At 36.4% G+C, this 19,946-nt stretch overlaps 1 protein-coding gene across 1 annotated transcript in view; it reads left to right on the top strand.

Moving 5' to 3' along the window:
- CTNNAL1 (catenin alpha like 1) overlaps nucleotides 1-19,946 on the top strand; it is a 56,687-nt gene that overhangs the window by 33,519 nt on the left and 3,222 nt on the right. The window contains exons 9-15 of the mRNA XM_079111978.1: nucleotides 279-437; nucleotides 783-875; nucleotides 4,890-5,040; nucleotides 10,021-10,058; nucleotides 14,231-14,281; nucleotides 14,371-14,525; nucleotides 18,102-18,150. Of these exons, the coding sequence (XP_078968104.1) occupies nucleotides 279-437; nucleotides 783-875; nucleotides 4,890-5,040; nucleotides 10,021-10,058; nucleotides 14,231-14,281; nucleotides 14,371-14,525; nucleotides 18,102-18,150 (696 nt within the window). The remainder of the gene's footprint in view (nucleotides 1-278; nucleotides 438-782; nucleotides 876-4,889; nucleotides 5,041-10,020; nucleotides 10,059-14,230; nucleotides 14,282-14,370; nucleotides 14,526-18,101; nucleotides 18,151-19,946) is intronic.

Below are 19,946 nucleotides of genomic sequence, written 5' to 3'. Positions count from 1 at the left end.
GCACTGGATGGCCAGGTCATCTTCCACAGGTAGTAGTGTCACCAGTCCTGGGGAATCCCAAGGAGTAGACCTCACCTTGGTCCTTGGGAGGGACTCATGCCCTCCCCAGGGCTCCACAACTTCTGAAACCTCAGGGACCTTCACACCTCCCTCAGCCCATCAGATGGGACTGCTTCAAGGCCTCTGTTCTGTGGTTATTAAGTGCTTGTCATGTGATTGGTGACAAATGCTATTTTTTTTTCCCTTTCCTTCATTGCCTTCACCCCCCACATCTGCAGCTTCACAGTACAGCAATGCAGCTGGCAGCAGATCTGTTAAAATACCATGCTGATCACATGGTTTTAAAAGCATTAAAACTTACTGGAGTAGAAGGAAATTTAGAAGCTTTGGCTGAATATGCCTGTAAACTCTCTGAACAGAAAGAACAGCTTGTTGAGGTGAGTAATAGGTTTATTTGCTAAAAGAAATTGTAGTTTATGGTACAACAGCTAAACAATCATGAGGGAATATTGACATGAGTACAGTTTTTGGTTAAAGTCCTGATCAGATTGGAAGTAGAAATAATATGCTGTGCTTTTATTTGTTTCTACTTTGACCCTAGAGAATCTGTTGGTAAACGATATAGCTTTTTAATAATTTCAATAATACATAAATCTATTCCTATAGGTTTTAAGAAAAAAATTTATTTGTAAAATTTAATTTTATATATAATTATAAAGTGATACTGTATATTGTGAAGGATGTGAGCATGAAAGTTGAACTGTAGACTTGTTTTCTTACAGACTTGTCGATTACTGAGACATGTATCTGGGACAGAACCTCTTGAAATAACCTGTATACATGCAGAAGAGACATTTCAGGTGACTGGGCAACAGGTATGCTTAATAGCAGATTCTTCCCTCCATATTATGTCTTATCTGATTGTTATAGGAGATTGTGAGGAAGGAAGGTATAAAGGGTTCTGGATAATTGGAAGCCAAATCTACTATAGGAAAGCAAGATAATGGATTTTCACTGGTAATGTGCTAGAACTACATTCCATTGGATTATCTGGTCATCTGCCAAATTGGAGATTGGCCCATTTAACTGAAATTCTATTTTATATTTATTTTAAATGAAGCTGTTTATAATGCTACAACATGTTTTGGAAGTAAGCTACAATATGTAACAAGCCATAAAAATAATCTCACATTTCAACCTAATAATTCCTAGGGGAATTATTCTAAGGAGATTTAAGAAACAAACTAAAACAATTCTTGTTACATTATTTGTAATAAGATTCAATTGAAGCAAGAAAACTATCTTAAATTAGGCAAATAACACATTATAATGTTAAAATAATAATATGATAACCAGAATTGGCAACATCAAAAATATTTTGTTACAATGTTAAAATAAGCAGTACACAGATTTGTGTATATACTATAATTGCTACTATACAAAATATATGCGCCTGTGAAAATGATTATATGGGAATATGCAGAAATTAAAATTCTGCCTATTTAGATTGCAAGTTATTTTTTTCCTAAATTTTCTATAGTGTTAGTCTTTATAATTTTCAAAAACCTTTTCAAAACTGATATTCCATTTATTTATTTGTTCATTTGTTTATAATGGGACTTGAACCCAGGGGCACTTAACCACTGAGCCATATCCCTAGCCCTTTTTATATTTTATTTGGAGACAGGGTCTCACTAAGTTGCTGAGACTGGCTTTGTACTCATGATCCACCTGTCTCAAGCCTCCCAAGCTGCTGCGATTACAGGCGTGTGCCACTGTGCTCAGCCTGATATTCTATCAAATATTGTTTCTGTCAAATGTTATAACCTAAAGAAAAATAAGTTCTTCTTTTCTGTTTTTGAGTCCAAGCTCTAAAATACAGTTTTCCAGATGTTCTTATGTCATTTATTATGGTCACCTAAAAGAACTTGTTCTTAAATTGCAATTTTGAATGGTAGTTGTTCATTCCCTGAATCTTTGATTTATAGCTAATAATAGTGAAAGTGATCTAGAGACAATGGCGGTGTGTGCACTCTGGCATGTTGGATGTTAGGGGGATGACTGCATGCCTCCTACCGAGATGTCAAAGGCTTATCATGGAGTGAAAGCTATATGAGTCAGCTTCCATAATGATCATATGCAGAACACCATTACAAACAGGACATCTCTGCTTTTCAGGAGAAACCAAAGCTTCGATATTTGTCCTTTCACATGAGAGTCAGCCTACTTGCCTTGGCTACTGATGTTTTTTGGTACTGGAGTATTTGGCTTTCTTGCCATGTGCAGTCAGTTCTTGTTCCTGTCTTTGGGCTCTGTTTGACATCCATTTTCTGCCCATGTATCAAAGAGCATCTCTTAAGTACTTTGTGTTAAAGAATGATTATTACATGAAAGATAAAATATTAGCTATTTCATTAATTCATTCATGTAGCAGCTAACACAAGATAAAACCTGAAACACCCAAATAATACTGGCTTAAAGCAATTGGTTTCTCCCGTATTGATAATCCTGATTGATGGCATGGCTTTTCTCCTCTTGGCAATCCAGGCTTCATCTTGTGACTTGCCAGCCCACAGGGCCTTAGAATTCCTGCTGGGTCCAGTGCATTAACCCTCCTATGGGGCAGGGGAAGAGTACTGAGGAGCATGAGAGAGGTTTGAATGGGCCAGGCATGGAAGCCATGGTCTGGGTCAAAGTGGACAGGATTCAGTCAATGGCCACATCCCTTGTGGGGAGCAGGCTACCCTGCTGTTACTCCCCATGTGTAGACCAGTAGTTCTCAGACTGTGCCTAAACCTGTGTTACTCCATTTTATAAAGCAGGGTTTTTACCATAAGAGCCACTCCATTTTGAGTTTAGGTGCTGAGGTGGAATGACTCTATACTTTATTTCTACAAGTAAACAACCACCATCAGCCTAGTACAACCATAAGGCACAAACTGATAAATTAATAGTGCTAATAAAAATAGCCACCTGTGGACTTAATTAATCAGAAGCAGACTTGAATTAATCAGAAGCACATGGTTGCATGATGTATCACACTCATATTGGAAAAACGAGGGCCCATGAACTCATCGAACACGCTAGACCTGGGCTTCAGCAGAGGGGTGTTTCTCCTGTGATGACCATGCAAAGACCATTCCTAGCTGACACTCTGATACTGTCCTCCTGCAGGATCTTGACCTAGAATGAAATATTGTGCTTTGATAGCTCTGTTCCCTGAACAAGTTTTTTGTCTGGTTCTTAATCTCATCCAACCACCTTTAGTGACTCCTTTCCTTCTATTTGCTGCTCCCAGTTCAGCCTCTTGAACCCCTGTATGGGGGGTTTCTAAGCCATGTCCCGGGTGGATGAGAAAGGGTTAACTGCCGGAGGACGGTGTTGACTATATCACCCATAAACTTATCTAATCAATAAACACACAAGGGCCAATACTCTTTTAAATGAGAGGGGGCATGACGGATCGGACCATATCAGATCTGCCCTTTAACAACATGGAGTAGCCCACCACTCCTTTATTTATAGCCACACAGGTAAAGGGGCCTGAATCGGGAGGGCTTCTGTGATGAACAGGATGGGGCGGAGTCAGGGGAGCCATTTACTCTGGGAAACTACCATAGAACAGACGGGGAGCCACTCCCACACAGCACCACATACTCTCTGGCGATCTGGGACAGTCCTCCGTGGTAGCCAGTTCTAGAAGTCAGGCCTCTGTGTCCCATGTCTCAACTCATCTGATTCTGCTAGATAAGGATGGCTCCCCACAGCTGTGGCTTTCTTAACCTTTACTTAGCCTTTCTGTAAATTATATATTTAACTGTGTAAGCTGTGATGTGTGACTTGAATGTTACAGCTGTTAGAAATGAAGACTGGAATAACAGAACTGTGTTCACCCAGCTTATGACTATCAGGTGACCTGCAAATGTTCATCCATTGATGAAAGTGAATTTATAGTTATTCAATAGATTCTGACATTGTGGAAAGACAAACATGTTTGGCCTGTTAATGATATAGCTTGCGCATGACACCCCTCTAACAGGGAGGCAGGGGAATATAATCTTGCTGTGTGTCCAGAGGGGTGACAAGATAGATTTTGATGCAAAGACAGTATTCACTACCATAATTCTTTAAATTATGGACAGTTTTATTTATCCCATATGGTGGTATGTAAAAGTACAAGGCTGATTCTTGCCCATGTCACTGTTTCATGAGATATGGTGTGTGGGGTGGAAAGAGCCCAGCTTCTGAGTCAGGTAGATCTGAGTTCACGTGTCAGCTTGGCATATACGTTACAGCATATTGGAAAAGTTACTTACTTGGCATCTCTGAGCTTCAGTTTATTGAGCTGTAAAATGGGAATAATGCTTATTTGCGAAGGGTTGTGTTTTGTTTGTTTTTGAGGATTAATGTATGTCAAGCACTGATAAGGCACAGTACTTCAATCATGTTATTGGCCACGCACTCCTGGGTGTGTGTACATTGTTACTACCACTACTGCTATCTCCCTGCCATTACTCCTGCTACTCCACCACTATCGCTTTCTCCTCTACTATCATGTACAGTACACTATTTGTCATCAGAGTGTATGCCTTTGAATGGTGCTATGAAAATAACTTTGTTGAAATAGTCTTCCTTGAATAAAGATAATTGCCCCCTGAAGGCAGGGCAATAATGTATGTACTGTTTATCTGTAAATCAGATTTTAATAAATAGCAGGACTTATTCTACTGTGTATCTTCATATTATCTAACATAGGGCTTGTGTGTAGAAATTACTTAATAGTTATTTTTTGAGTTGAATTGAACAGTAAAGACTTAAGTTTGGCCTCTAATGTGATTCTGAGAGCTGAGATTTAAAAATGCATGCCTGTGTATGTTGTGTTTCTGTAGATAATTTCTGCTGCTGAAACACTGACGTTGCATCCATCTAGTAAAATTGCTAAAGAAAACCTAGATGTATTTTGTGAAGCTTGGGAATCTCAGATTAGTGACATGTCAACACTGCTGAGAGAAATCAATGATGTGTTTGAAGGAAGACGAGGTGAGAAACTGTCCACATATTGTATGATTTTTTTCCTTTATATTTTATTATTTTAATGTAACTCTATTAGTTTTTTTAATGTGAAATCTCAGATACAAAATGAATTATCTTGTTATGGCCCCACTGAATTATTTCTAGAATAAAATTATCTGCCAAAGAAAAATGACAAAAATATTTTGTCTTTATTTTTAGTGTCTAAGCCCTAAATAATAATAATTTAATAATTTAATAAGAATAATTCATTGTTCTATAGCATAGATTTCTCTGAATTAACATTCTAGTTTTCCTATTGAAATATCATTTTTCATTTCATCTAAATTGTTTTTAATTTTAATACAAAAGCTCTTCATTATACAGAAATTCTCTGATTTAATTCTACTAACTTCATAATGAAATGAATGTAGTTATTTGATTTTTGAATTGCTTTCCTTCCACTTGGATGGAATCTCTTTCCTTGATGACTACATAAACTTGGAATATTGCCTGTGGTGGGTAAGTTCATTGGTATTTCTACAACATGTAGACTAGTACCATACATTGTATAGGAAGGCATCATTTTTGCTCATTATTTTCATATCTACTGTTGAATTTTATTTTCCATTGTACCGTGTGTCCTATTATTTATGTGTTTTTATGTATATATACATGTATTTTTCCCTTTGAATGGTTTCTGTTAGTGTCAAAGTGTGATTTAAAAAATAAAATGTCATTTAAAGTCATAACATCAAATTACATATTTTTACTGACAATGAATATTTAAACATCTCATTAAAAAGATCCATTCAGGATAAATGTTGATTTGCTTAAAAATCAGGGAATGATAGGTCTTCTAATTGTAGCATCATTTATAAAGTATAATAAATGTTTACTATGCGTCTCCATTTAAAGATTCCTGCAATAGTGAGTGTGAATGGCACATCACTTTGAAGCTTTGATCAAGGACTTACAGAGATTTTTATGAGGCAAGTTTTGTATGTTAAGAGGTCAGTTCTACGTTTAAGGAAGAATAGTCACTTAGCTGGAGGGATTGTTAGGAAATGAAGACAAGCGGCCCTGTGTGTGACAGGACACCTGGTCTGGGGGAGCCGGAGTGTGTGCGAGGCCCAGCTCCTTCCCCACCTGGACTCGGGCAAGCACTCTTTGTCCTAGCTCTGAGTGTCCTCAGCTCACTAATGAAGGCCGGCGGCTGAGTGGTTTGAGGCTCCTGCCACTCTGAAAGCCTTTTGGGAGCACTCCCTGAAGTCAGTGTCCTTTTGAGCTCTGAGCGAGGACGTTCCATGAAACATAAAACCACAGGCTGCTGTCTGTGTGGGTAACATTATAAATATGAACATTCAGAGGCATATAAACCATAATAATATAAAATACAAATAAAATATTAAGAAATTACTGTGTGCCAGGTTCTTTGATAAGTGCTAGATGTGTATTCTTATTTAATCTTCCCAGTAACTCTATGGGATAATATGTCATTTTATTTATGATAAAACTGAGGTTTGAAGAAGTTAATGTCAGTGTCCCACAATGAATAAGCTACAGAGACCTGGGAGTTGTACTTCATCTAAGTGATGCCAAAGATAAATACTATCAACCACTCATATTTTTTTACTCAAGTAGTTAAACTCCACTCTAGCACTAAAGTATTCTGATGAGTATGAACTGATTCTGTGAAAAATGCTCACAACTGTCATGCTGGGTTTTACTTTTACCTTCGAATTCTTTCCAGAAATGGCTGAGAGAGCCCAATCTTAGGCAGCTCAGAAGGTACACAGCAAGAAGGAAGCAAGTGAGGGCCAGAAAACTGGATCCTTGTTTTGGTCTTCTATTTATTAGCCGAGGATGGGGCTGGCTAAATTATAGAAGATATAATTGGGTATAATAATATATTAGTAATGGAGGCCTAGGCACATTACCTGGCCCTTCAATTTTCAGTTTCTTTATGTCCATAAATGAAATAATTTGCCATGGTACTTGCAATATAATAAATGGCAAGAAATGTGTTCTTGTTTTTACCATTAGGTGACCTTGAAGAAGTCCTTTAGCCTCTATTCCTCAGGTTCCTATCTTTAAAGTAAGGGCTTTAACTGGGTGTGGTGGCACAGGCCCATAACACCAGTGACTCTCTCTGGAGGCTGAGACAAGAGATCACAAGTTCTAGGCCAGCCTCAGCAATTTATCAAGGCCCTGAACAACTTAGTGAGACCCTGTCTCAAAATAAGAAATAAAAAGGGCTGGGGATGTAACCCCTGGATTCAATCCCTGGTATTAAAATAATAAGGGCGGACTAGATTAGAGTAGGCAGATGTACAATGTGAGTGCTGCCTTTCCTCATTCTTTTACCATGACAAAAATTGCAGGTTGGTCTTGATATTTTTCTCACACTGAGCTTATACATGGCCCCACCAGTCTTTCTCCACATAGCACTCTACCATTCACTGTGGACAGAACAGAACTAAAACAGGAGAATCCTATATTCCTTTTGGACTACATGGTCACTGTGGTTTCTTTTACTTTTAAGCTGGATAGGAATAGAGAGCAAAACAAGTACTTTAAAGCAGACCACAGGGATCAGTACTGCCCTATGATAAATATAACTAGCTGGTGGAAATGGTAGCAAGCCAGATTATATATTGTTTCCCCTTTTGGAGAATAGATGTGATCATTTCATGGTTCTGGACATTATGGAGGATCAAGCTTAGATACTACAAGATTCCTTGCCTGAGCTAGTGATCTTTAAGTAATGATTGTGCCCTCTTTTTTATAGCATATTAAGATCACTTTTTAAATTTTTTTAAAAAAAATTTTTAGTTGTAAATGGACACAATATCTCTTTATGTGTTTATTGTTATGTGGTGCTAAGGATCGAACCCAGTGCCTCACACGTATGAGGCAAGGGCTCTACCACTGAGTCACAGCTCAGTCCATTGTTTAGGGATCTTATGGATAGTATTAAGACTTTGAATTAGATAGGTGGTAAATTTTGAGATTCTGAATGACCCGAACATCATTTTCTATTAATCTTCTTGCAGCTAAGTCAGGTACTTTTTATATTAGAGCCTGGCTATAAGGCAATGAAAACAGCCTTCCATTTAAGGGTTTTCCCTTACCAATTCTGAGATGAAAAAACTATAAATAAAATTTTCTTACAATACTGACATTATAGAGAAATTATTTGAATCATAAATTATTTTGAAATTCCACTAACTGACCCTTAGCAATAATTATTTTTCCTTTTCCATATTTTTTATTGGTGCATTATAGTTATACATAATGGTAGGATTTGTTACGTATTCATACAAACACACACGTAACGACATAATTTCATGAATATCATTCCTCAGTATGCCTCCTGTCCCTCACCTTCTCCCTTCCCCTGGTCCTTTCCTTTACTGATCTCCCTTTGATTTTCATTACACCATCCCCACACACATACCTTTCTTTTCCTTTTTCCTCTCTAGCTTCCATATAGGAGAGAAAACTTACGACTCATGGCTTTATGAGTTGGGCTTATTTTGCTTAACATAATATTCTCAAGTTCCATCCATGTTCTTGCAAATGACATAATTTCGTTCTTTATAGCTGAATAAAATTCCATTGTGTGTATGCCTTGCAGTAATTCATTTTGTAGATCAGCTCTGTCCAACAGAAATAGAATGCAGGCCACATATGTAATTTCAATTTTTCTAGAAAGCACATTAAAAAATTAAGAAACAGGTGAAATTTTTTTCAGTCACATAAATATATTTATTTAACATATATATTAGCAAGTAGATGCACAATAGGTTTTATTTAACTAAATATTTTCAAAGCATTTTTTCAGTACAGATCAATATTTTAAAATTAGCAATATTTTACATTCTTCTTTTGCATTTGCACTAAGTCTTTAAAATCTGATATTTTACACTTACAGCACATCTCAATTCAGCCTAGCCATGTTTCAAGTACTCAGTAGTCACATGTGACTAGTGGATTCCATACTCATGAGGGCAACTCTAGATGAAACTTTTAGTAGTTGTATAAACTACTCTGAGACCAACGGGTGCACCTTGTTCATAAGAAAATGAGTTCTATAAGAAAATGAGTGATTTAGTGCTCTTATATTTTCTAAGGTTGGGCCATATGAAATTTGTTTTCGAGTTTCCAAATGTTTGTATATGAACACTTTCACTTGGCTCAAGGTGATATATTATAGCTGAATACACTTGTTTTCCTTCAAGAAGCAATTACTGTTCAAATCTCATCTTAAATTCTTACCCCAGGTATCACAAACTAGTTTTGAAAAACCATTTATCATTCATTGTAACCTAACTATGCACATGATCTGGAAGCCAGAAAAATGATAAGACAGTGATGGAGAGGACACTGCCTGTTTCCTTCCTTTCCTCAGTTATTATGCTTCATGCCATGTGTCAATTCACAACCAAAAAACCCTGTTGCTTGCTTTATTTCATTTTCCTGGGCTGGCATGTGGCTCAATAGTAGAGCATTTGCCTAGCATGCACAAGGCCCTGGGTTCACTGCTCAGCAACCCCCACCCCAGTCATCTTTCTGGGGTTGTCTTCTTCTGACTGAGAATATATTATGAGGTTAGTTGTAAATGATTTGGTCTGGTACTTTCAGAAAAGGAAGAAGTACTGGTACTGGTGCTGATAAAAGAGGAATCTGGTTTCAATAGAGGTAGGCTGTGGTAAGAGGAGCACTCAATGAATGGAGCTCATTGTAATAAGTGAAAGTCAGACATTTTGCTTTTCTCCATTTTGTGTTGGGAGAGACTGGCCATCTCAGGTGCCTTAGAAATGTAGGTGTTGGCAGTCTTCATGTTTGCCAACCAAATTATGATTTTATTTCTGAATGACATGTAATTTATAGACTATCCAAATGAATGTACTAATTTTTGTTCATTTAATATTGTTAAAAGTTAAATATGAATAATAGAAATATATTAATAGAAAAAAGTTTTTAAGTTATATATGTTATTTGTAGGAGAGAAGTATGGCTACCTTTCACTTCCAAAGCCAGTGGTAAGTAGAATTATGTACATTTCAGAATGTTTTCATTTAGAATCTAAATTGTGTTCTTCTTATCTACTGCTACTACCTTCCTTCCCTACAGAAAAAGGTTAGGATATTAGACTTGCTCAGAGTTGTTATTCTTGGTAGCAATCTACATGTGGCCCACACTCTGAATACTTTTGTTGGGTTGGAGGGTTTGAGAGGGTGAGTAACAGAATTTGTGATTAATAACCCCTAATCTAAGGTCAGAGTCATCTTATTCTCCATATCTTGGGCCTAATTTGCTACGTTTTGTTGGGCTCATTCTCTGTAAACTGAGAACTTTCCTATACCTTCTACCTAGATGAAAACATGCCATGTGTATGGGAAGAGATACAGAGGGATAACTGAGCTGGGCACTGGTCCTAAGATTCATTTCGGGAATGAAAATTTCTATCTTCTGGCCAATGGCATTTTAACATCAATCATGTTACCCAGGTGATGTTTTGATGAGCTCAGCAATTTGTTTGTAGAGATCATTCTACAGAAATTTATAGTTCTGAATAAAATGCAAAAAAAAAAAATCACTTATCAGAAAGGACCATTTTTCTAAAATTGTCAAGTGTCCTAATAATTCTAATATCAGAAGTAGAGGGAAAACAATGGACTGTGTAGACATCATAATGGCAAATGAGAAAAGAATGGTAAGTTATGCCCCACATAAATTTATACCCAGTTCCAGTAACAAAGAAAGGAACATTTTTATGGCCGAAAGTCCTTATGATAGGTCAATGTTTTATGTGAGACAAAAAGAAAAGAAAACATTCCTCTGTTCATTCATTCAATCATTAACTACTTCTTGACCATCTTCTATTTGCTGGGCACTATGCTAGGCATTGGTGCAGTAATGATGAAAAAGATGCAAACAGATCCATTCTGCAGGTGGGGATTTTAAAAACATTTTGTTCGCTACAGTCTTCCTTTTCCCTAGAACTGCCTGTACAAATATGACACTTAGAAAATAATTTGATAATTTAGTGAGTCAATGAAAAAGGCAGGCTAGTCTCTGCCAGCCTAGCCTAGACTTGTCCAGTAGAAACATGATTCAAGGTACATCCATCATTAAAAATTTTATAGTAGTTATATTTTAAGAAAGAAAATTGTGAAATTAATTTCATATTATATTTAATCTGGTATATCCCAAATATTATCACTTTAACATATAATCAACATGTAACTATGGAACCCTTCTGAAGTATTTCTGTCAGCCTGTCTTTAGAGCCTGGTGTGTATTTTACACTCACAGCACGTCTTAATTCACATTAGCCACATTTCAAGTGTTTAATGGCTGCCTGTGGCCAATGGCTACTGTATTGGATAGTACAGGTTTAAACTCACATAAAAAAGAAAATTAATAGAGAGAGAATTTGTTGGTGATTCTGAAGAAGAGATGGTGAGCATCAGAAGAGAGAGCCAGCAATGAAGAGTTAGAGAGTGAAGTGCCTATGTTTGGGGATGCAGAGGTTAACAGTGGGTGTGGTTGTTGGTGTAGGGGAAGAGCAAATGCTTAAGCAAACCCCCAGGTTTAAGAAATGACACATACTTAATTAGTGCATTTTAAAGAAAAACCTGACATTTAATATTGAATTGCAGTTTTGAAAACAATGTAGTTGGTGCAGAAGCAACCGTAACACTGCAAAATAAATTTATGGTCTTTTTTTTTTTTGAAGACAGTATCAATGCCTTGAGCTATCCTCAGGGGTTTGAAAATATAAATTTTTTTTGTTGTTGCTGTTATTTTATTATTTTAACCCAATTTAACACTGGTAGTTGATATTATAGTTAATATCCTACTGGGTTTAAGCAAATAGGGATAGCTTGATTTTTTTAAGCCTTCTATAACAGTATTATTACAAAATATTTTTTGAGGTAAGAAGAGATATCATAGAGCTTTTAATAGGTGGAAGGGAGCAAAGATTTTATGAACTAAATGGTGTTATCTTTAGTAAGAAATTATTTCGGAATCATGAACCATCTCCTTATTTAAGGATAACATAGCTAATTATATTCCTACAAATTTGTAGCTCTCTTTTCAGAGGCTCAAAATCTTCAGCCTTAAGCAATTGAAACTGTTGCACCTGACTGCATTTTAAAATAGTGTCCACTAGATGGCAAATGGGGTCCCATTAGTAAGATGAAAAGAGAGAGTCCTCTTGTAGTCGTCATTGAACACTTCAATAACAACAATTTGTAAAATTAAAAACATAATAAACATAGCTAGTTTAAAAGAATACAGTGGCAAATAATAGTCTATAGTAAAGCCTAAAAATCTTCAGACTATTCTTAACTTTCTAAATTGCATTATGATTTGCTTCATAGTGCACTAGAAGGAAGTAAAGAAGATTGACTATCCAAGGGGGAGCAGGGATCATTGATCATGTCTGTTTTCTAATAAGCACAAGAGCCAGCTTGCATTTGTGTGTGTGTGTGTGTGTGTGTGTGTGTGTGTGTGCGCACTTATGTGTATGACTTTATAGTTCCTCTATGCATATTTATATTGTGTCCTTTTGCCTCATTTATGTGTTTAAAATAAAACATCCTTAAAAAAAAATCTCAGAATGACTGTTCAATGATCAGATCTAAACTATGGGATAGGAAAAGAAGGGAACAGTTTTGTTCTGAAGTGAAACTAGTGGCAGAAGTAACAAGTCATGGCTGTAATAAGGGGTAAAAAAAAAGGAGCCCAAAACACACACACACAGAGCCACCTATCACTTGATATAGGGGGGCATGTTCTGAGAAATGTGTTATTAGGTGATTTCATGGTTGCAATAATATCACAGAGTACTTAAACTAAGATGACTATGACATTGCTAGGTGATATAATCTATCTACTGGGACCACCATTGTATGTGCCTTATTTTATTGACCAAAATGTTATGTGGTGTATGTACATACATACGTGCGCGCGCGCACACACACACACACACAAATGGTCCCTAATTTTAATGACCTTATCACTTTACAGTGGTGCAAAAGTGAGACACATTCAGTAGAAACCACACATTACCTTTCGATCTTTACCAAGTTTGTTGTAAGTAGTATGATACTCTCTCGTAATGCTGGGTGGGCAGTGGCAGTGAGCTACAGCTCCTAGTGAACCAGGTAGGTGAAGGAAGCAGGTGCTTCATGAGGGAAGCAGCTGATACTCTACCATCTGCTCCCTAACTCGGTTGGTTAGTTATATTAAATACATTTTTGACTTTTGATATTTTCAACTTATGATGGGTTTATCAGGACATAATCCTCTTGTAAGTTGAGGGGAATCTGTATACATATCTTAAAGGTACTGGAGAAACATGTTGTTGTTAGTCCTAGGGTCTATCCTGTACTCTGTTCTTAAAATAAGTAGTTTAAAATACTTAAGTATTTTAATAAAATACTTAAAATAAATAGATACTTAAAATAAGTATCTATGAACTTGCTTGGTGACCTAACTGGTATAGATCTCTCTTCTTCTAGAAGAAATATATTCTGAATTCCAAATAGTTTATATAAAAATTAACTACTTCTTTCAAAAATAGGAGACCATCGAACATTGGTTCACATATTAAATCTTAAATTCTAAGTGTAATCTTTATTACCTGGGATACAGGATTAGCAATTGTGATGGCAATGGAACAAAGGTGTTGACATTTACCCTTCTAAAGGCACATTATTTAAAGGAATTGAATTCTGGAATCATATCCATCAGGAAAGTATGAAGTACTTATGGTGGTTATTTTAAATACATCATTTCATAAGAATAATTCAAGCATTATAATAATCTTATTGCAATAGAGAAGCCAGAGAGGTTTGAGGGACATTATTATTGCCTCCCAAGGATATTGCAGAAGTGTCTTGGAAGGTCACTGAAACCCTTGTGCAAAGAGGAGCGCAACTGCAAACACAGAGGACACAGTGAAACAGGACACTGACCTGCTTTCGGTGGCTCCATGTTGTAAACCAACTACCTGTTCAAAGCTGCACGCAATTCAGCAATGGCTTGTTTAGTTTAAAATACTTAATATAATTTAACTATATACTGAGTATGTTAAAATTAGACTTTGTTACAAGTATTTTTTTACATTATTACTATTGCATTTCCTCAAAATTAAATGTACTGCCTTTTAAGATATCTTAATTTTTTTTTATTGTCACAGAAGAATAATGCAAACCTGAAATCATTAAAACTGGACAAGCCTGATTCTGAGGTAAAGGCTTTTCTTTTGTTATAGTCTTACATCTAATCTTCCTTTTGCATCAACAATGACAAAGTTGTGATTAAAATGTATGTTTGTAGGAGCAAGCCAAGATAGCAAAGCTTGGACTTAAGTTGGGTTTGCTCACCTCTGATGCTGACTGCGAAATTGAGAAGTGGGAGGATCAGGAGAATGAGATTGTTCAGTATGGACGGAACATGTCCAGGATGGCCTATTCTCTATATTTATTTACTAGGTAATGTGATTACATTTTGATCTTTTAAAATTAGTATGATCCTTGGTATAAAGAAAAAGTGCCATGTTAAATCATTGTGAGGTTAAAGTCACTAGCAAAGGTATGGTAAAAAGACTGGAAGTAAACCATGCCCAGTGGTACGCATCTCTCATCCCAGTGACTCAGGAGGCTGAGGCAGGAGGATTGCAAGTTCAAGGCCAGCCTGGAGGACTTTGTCCCAAAATAAAGTAGAAATGGCAGGGGATGAAGCTCAGTGATAGAAGTATTGCCTAGTATGGGTGAGGACCTGAGTTCAATCCCTTGTGCCGCCCGCCCCCGCCATAAGACTGGAAGTACTTACTATGACAGTTTACTTCAGCGGGTACAAGAAGAAGACACAGCTATTTAATTGGGAGTTAGGTGTAAAAGTGATCCTTTTCTAGTTTTGTATCCTGTTCTTTCCATAATTTTGAAATAATTTTACATGCTGCTTTTTTGTCAACCTGTATATCATGTCTCTGTCTCAGTCAACACCAGTATACTTAAAGAAAGTGCCTTTTATATCTTTATACAAGTAATGATTAGACACATTAATGATTGGAGCTGTGAAGACCTACTCTATAGGTTGCCAAATCTCCATGAGTCACCTTTCATCATGGAGAAGAGACTTTCCCTAACTTTAATATTACCTTTCCAATATTCTTTGTCTTGTCCATATTATAAGGCTCTTGATCAAATGTCTTACTGATGTCAATGTTGATCATATTCCAGTCTTTTGCTGTATTAATTTATACACATAATATAGTCATTGTGCTTAGCTAAAGCCAGTTATCTGCTAATAATCTTTTCTAGAATTATTCTCAAGGAATGACTTTAAACTTTTTATTCATTTTCTGAAATCTAAGTTTTTCAGAAATTTGTAAAGTCAGGTTTCAATACTTGGTTATCTTCTAGGAAGCTCCTTTCGTACTCATTTGGCTTTAAAAAGATTAATAAAGCTGAATTGAAGAATATAGTTTATATCCACAGGCAAGTAGGTCTTTAAAAATGATCCTAGAATTAAGCAGTCTTGCCCCATGGGGCAGGATGTTCTCCAAAACACGTGAAAGTGTAGATATCTTCCAGAGGCATTTCACTTCCAAGAGAAAAGGGAGAGAGAGAAGGGGTACAATTTCAATTTAGTTTTGCAGAGTCAACACAAAGACTGAAAAGATGGGTGTCTGCCCATGTTATGGGGTGGAATAAGTGACGTGGCAGACAGAGGTGAGGGATGTTAATGTTTGTGGCGGTTCCTTCATGTGGAAGGAAGATCAGGAGTGGGGACAAAACATTCCCCAGGGAAGAGGCTTCATTTGCCTCTTGGTGATGTCTTCTGTGAAATGATAGGAGTGAATAATTTTTCTGTTAACTAGCCATCTCTTGTTAATACCTTACCATATTTTCCATCATTGGTTACCATTCCTCTTTGGTGGCTTCCTTCCTTAGTTTTTAATTGTGTTTAGGGAGCTGCTTCTGCAATTGAGTCTTCCCAGCATTAATTTTGACCTCTTTGCTTAGTTCATACCTTTTTAAAATCTGATGGCTCAAATCTGCAAGAAAACATAAAATGGGGTTGGTTGTGGTGACACACATCTGTAGTCCTAGCTACCTGGAGGCGGAGGCGGGAGGATCCTAAGTTCAAGGCCAGCCTGAACAACTTAGAGAGACCCTGTCTCAAATAAAAAGGGCTGGGGATATAGTTCAGTGGTAGAGCACCTCATGTTCAATCCCTAGTTCCCTCCCCCCACACAGAGAAATATAAAAAATGAAACTCTTGTTCACATACAACACATTTCCAAAGACTACTGAAACTGAAATCTCAGCTTTTAGCTGGAATCATGCTGCTAATCTCTAATGAGCATGAAGATCATGCTTTTTAAAAAAGTTTTTGAATAATAAAAGCTGGAGAAATACATTATTAATTTAATGACTATAGTATGTTATATAAAATCTTCCCAAAATGCTTATCAGTTTTTTTTTTTAAGATTATAACTGCTTTATTATTTCAGAATATGTCAGGAAAACAAGATAAGCACTTTTTGTTTTCAAGTCAGAATGGTGGATTTGGGTAAAGGACAGAGTCTACTCCAACAAGACTGGAAATAGAGAAGGGGCTGTCCCATCAGCTGTAGGGATTCCTAAAACTGTGGAATGGAGCTGGTCATGATGGTATATACCAGTCATCTCAGCAAACTGGAAGGCTGAGGCAGGAAGATCACAAGTTTAACGCCAGCCTCAGCAAATTAGGAGGCCCTAAGCAACTTAGTGAAACCCTGTGTCAAAATATAAAATAAAAAGGGTTGGGGGGATATGGCTCAGTGGTAAACCACTCTTGGGTTCTATCGCCAGTACCAAAACAAAACAAAGCAAAACAAAAACTGTGGAATGGGACTTGTTGCTAGAATATGGTTATTTGACAGAAAGGATGAAGTTTGAGACAGAAAGATGATTTTCTCTAGTGGAGAAACATCTTGTATCATTTAGGCAAATCTTGGTAATATAATTACCTCCTTGTGATAACACCCCAAGTTGGTTTTGTTTTTTACCCACTGTCTGTATACCTGTTTCCTCAACAGTCATTTCCATTTTCCCTTAAGGACTATGGTTTGACAACTTATTCTATGTCCTTGTTTCTGACTGTGAATCTTCTCAGTATTTAGTTTTGCATTTTTCTTAGGCAGTTTTATAACCCTTCCTTAGGCTGTGGTTTAAGGTTCTTATAATAATCTATATGATTTAATAATTTATATGTAATAATTCATATTTCTTAATAATGTGTTTTAAATTTTCTAGTGCCTGTTAGTTTGAAAACATTTCAAATGTATTAGTGCCTTATGGTTTTTAATGTGATTTTTGCTTTATGATTTCATTAGATACTCTCAACAATTTGTTAGAGATCAGGAATGATTTGGTCACAGAGTTACTAAGTGGCAGAACTGGTTGCTACTAGAGTACAAATTTTCTGATTTATGCCTGGTATATTGCTCTTCGTATGCTCTTCTTTCCGTTATTTTCTTTATTGCAGTTTACTTTTCATTTTTTAGAGTTCTTAATTTTTTTGGTAGTTTTAAATTTGATATTTCCCAATCTCTTGATAAGACTGGTAGCATAGGTATTATCATGATTATGCATTTGGAGTTGAAACTTATGTCTTATTAAAGCTGAATAGCTGAGTTCCTACCAGAGTTGAAATTAGAAGAATTTTCTGACTTTGGTCAGATCCTGTTTTCATTATGTAACAAAGGATTTTTAGTTAAGATGTTATCAAATGATGCAAAAAGAAAAAAAAAAAAAGAATAAAAAGGACAAATAGAACTCAAACGTAACTTGCCAATTTTAAATTTCTTTACATTATAAAATTAACGTATATGATGTTTATCTGGGAGAAAAAAAGTGCCCAAAGAAGTAATAAAGATTAAATTTGCTTTAAGAATAAAGTCCCATTATTATTAGTCCATTCTTGGGATCTGTTAATATACAAAATGCTCCAAAATTATATTATGCAGTCAATTTCCAGCAACAATTTTTTAACCTTACTAATAATTCATTTTATTTTAGAAGAGAAGGGCCACTGAAAACTTCCCAGGATTTAATTCATCACCTAGAGGTATGTTTTATTTTTACTGGATGATACTACTTTAATGCTGGGCTAAAAGTGGATTATAACTGGTTTCTCAGTTATTTAGTATATTGTGTTCCTTGCACATGTATCCACCTGTGCTCTAGAGAGTGATAAAAAAGTAGAAAGAGGGCTTTCAGTAACATTTTGTCATGCTTTCTTGGTTATCTCATTAGAAACAAAAATATAGGGATAAGCAGAACAAGCTTGATTGGAAGTCAACAGATACAGTGTTGCAAACTTGGAACAGATGCAAGTTTTAGGTTTCCCTAGTAGATGAAAATATCTTGAAAGCAGATGCAAATCCTTTCTATCTACTAGAATTCTAGACAGGCTTTTTGGACTCTTCATAATTGCACTGGATGAATGATATTGATAAAATAACACATAAAAACATTTCTGTAATAAACTGAAGATCAGTAGAAGGTTCTCAGTACTGGTTAGTTTCCTCCTTTTCTTCCATGTTCATGATGATTTCAGGAGAGAGATATGCTGGACCACCCTTTTGCCCTGTGTCTAATGGAATTCCACAAATTTCTGTCTCCATTTATCTTTCCTCTAGTTAGAAGCTTTAGATTAGTGTGTTGCAAAATTCCTTTCCTATTTTCTTTTCTTCCTTTTTTTGAGGTCAGGTCTTGCTATGTTGCCAAAGCTGGTCTGGAACTCCTGGACTCAAGCAATCCTCCTGTCTCAGCTTCCCAAGTAGCTGGGGCTCCAAACACACACCACCACCACACCATTCCTTCCTTTCCTATTTTCCCTGACCGCTATGTTAGCCTGTTTGCCAAGAGAATTCCTGCATTGAAATTTGAAATTTCTATCACTGTTTTTCTCTTAAATATAGTTTCCTTGGGCATTCCTGTCCTCTGCCTGCACCTCTTCAGAAAAAGGATTTCAGCTGAAGGGGGTGATTTTCAACATAGAAGAATTATAGAAAATATTTTTTCGTCTGGATTTTTCTGTAAATTAGATTTATAAATGAACCTTTTTGCTTAAAACAATTGCAATACATTCTGGATTCATTCTGTTCACTTTGGCCTGTGTTCTAAGTTATTCTATACTGTACATTATTCACCGTCTGTGTGAGCATATGCATTAAATCCATGTCTAATTGTCTCTAAACTGTGATAAACATAAAATGGCATGTTTTACACAACAAATATTTATTGAGCTACATGTCAGAATCATGGATAAGAGCTCTGGGGATAAAAGTGAACTAAGCAAAGTACCTCCCCCAGAGGCTTATGTTTTAGTGTCAAGAGATAGACATTAAAAAGTTAAGTATATAATGCACATATTTAGGTATTTGTAGATAAAACTACATAGGACAAGAATATCAAGGTGATAGGGGTTGGAAAGAAAAGGAGGTAACATCTGAATAGAGGCACTAATGAAGCTAGAGAGTGACTTGGATGGATAGGTGGGGGTAGAGTATTTCAGATGGACAGAACCAGTACAAAGGCCCCGAGGTATAAGGGTGGGGCTGCATACATCTGAAGAATAAGGGGACAATGGTGGATGGAATGGAGTGAGTCAGAGGAAAGTGGTGAAGCATGATGGTAAACCCACTGAGGGTTTTGACATGCAGTAGGATCATCTGACTTATATTCTAAAGGTTTTGGCTTGGCCACTATGGTAAATGTGTCATTTACTGAGCAAGGGAACACTGAAGGAGAACATCAGATTTAGAAGGTGGAAATCAAGTATTTTGTTTTGCTCATGTTAACTACAAAAGCCAAGTAGAATACAGAGTGCTAGTGTCAGGGTAGTTCAGGAATGCAGAG

The sequence above is a fragment of the Sciurus vulgaris genome, assembly GCF_902686455.1.
Source record: "Sciurus vulgaris genome assembly, chromosome: 15".
In the NCBI taxonomy this organism is placed as follows: domain Eukaryota; kingdom Metazoa; phylum Chordata; class Mammalia; order Rodentia; family Sciuridae; genus Sciurus; species Sciurus vulgaris.
The sequence above is the reverse complement of the archived record's forward strand: the minus strand, read 5'-3'. Positions and strand labels throughout refer to the sequence as shown.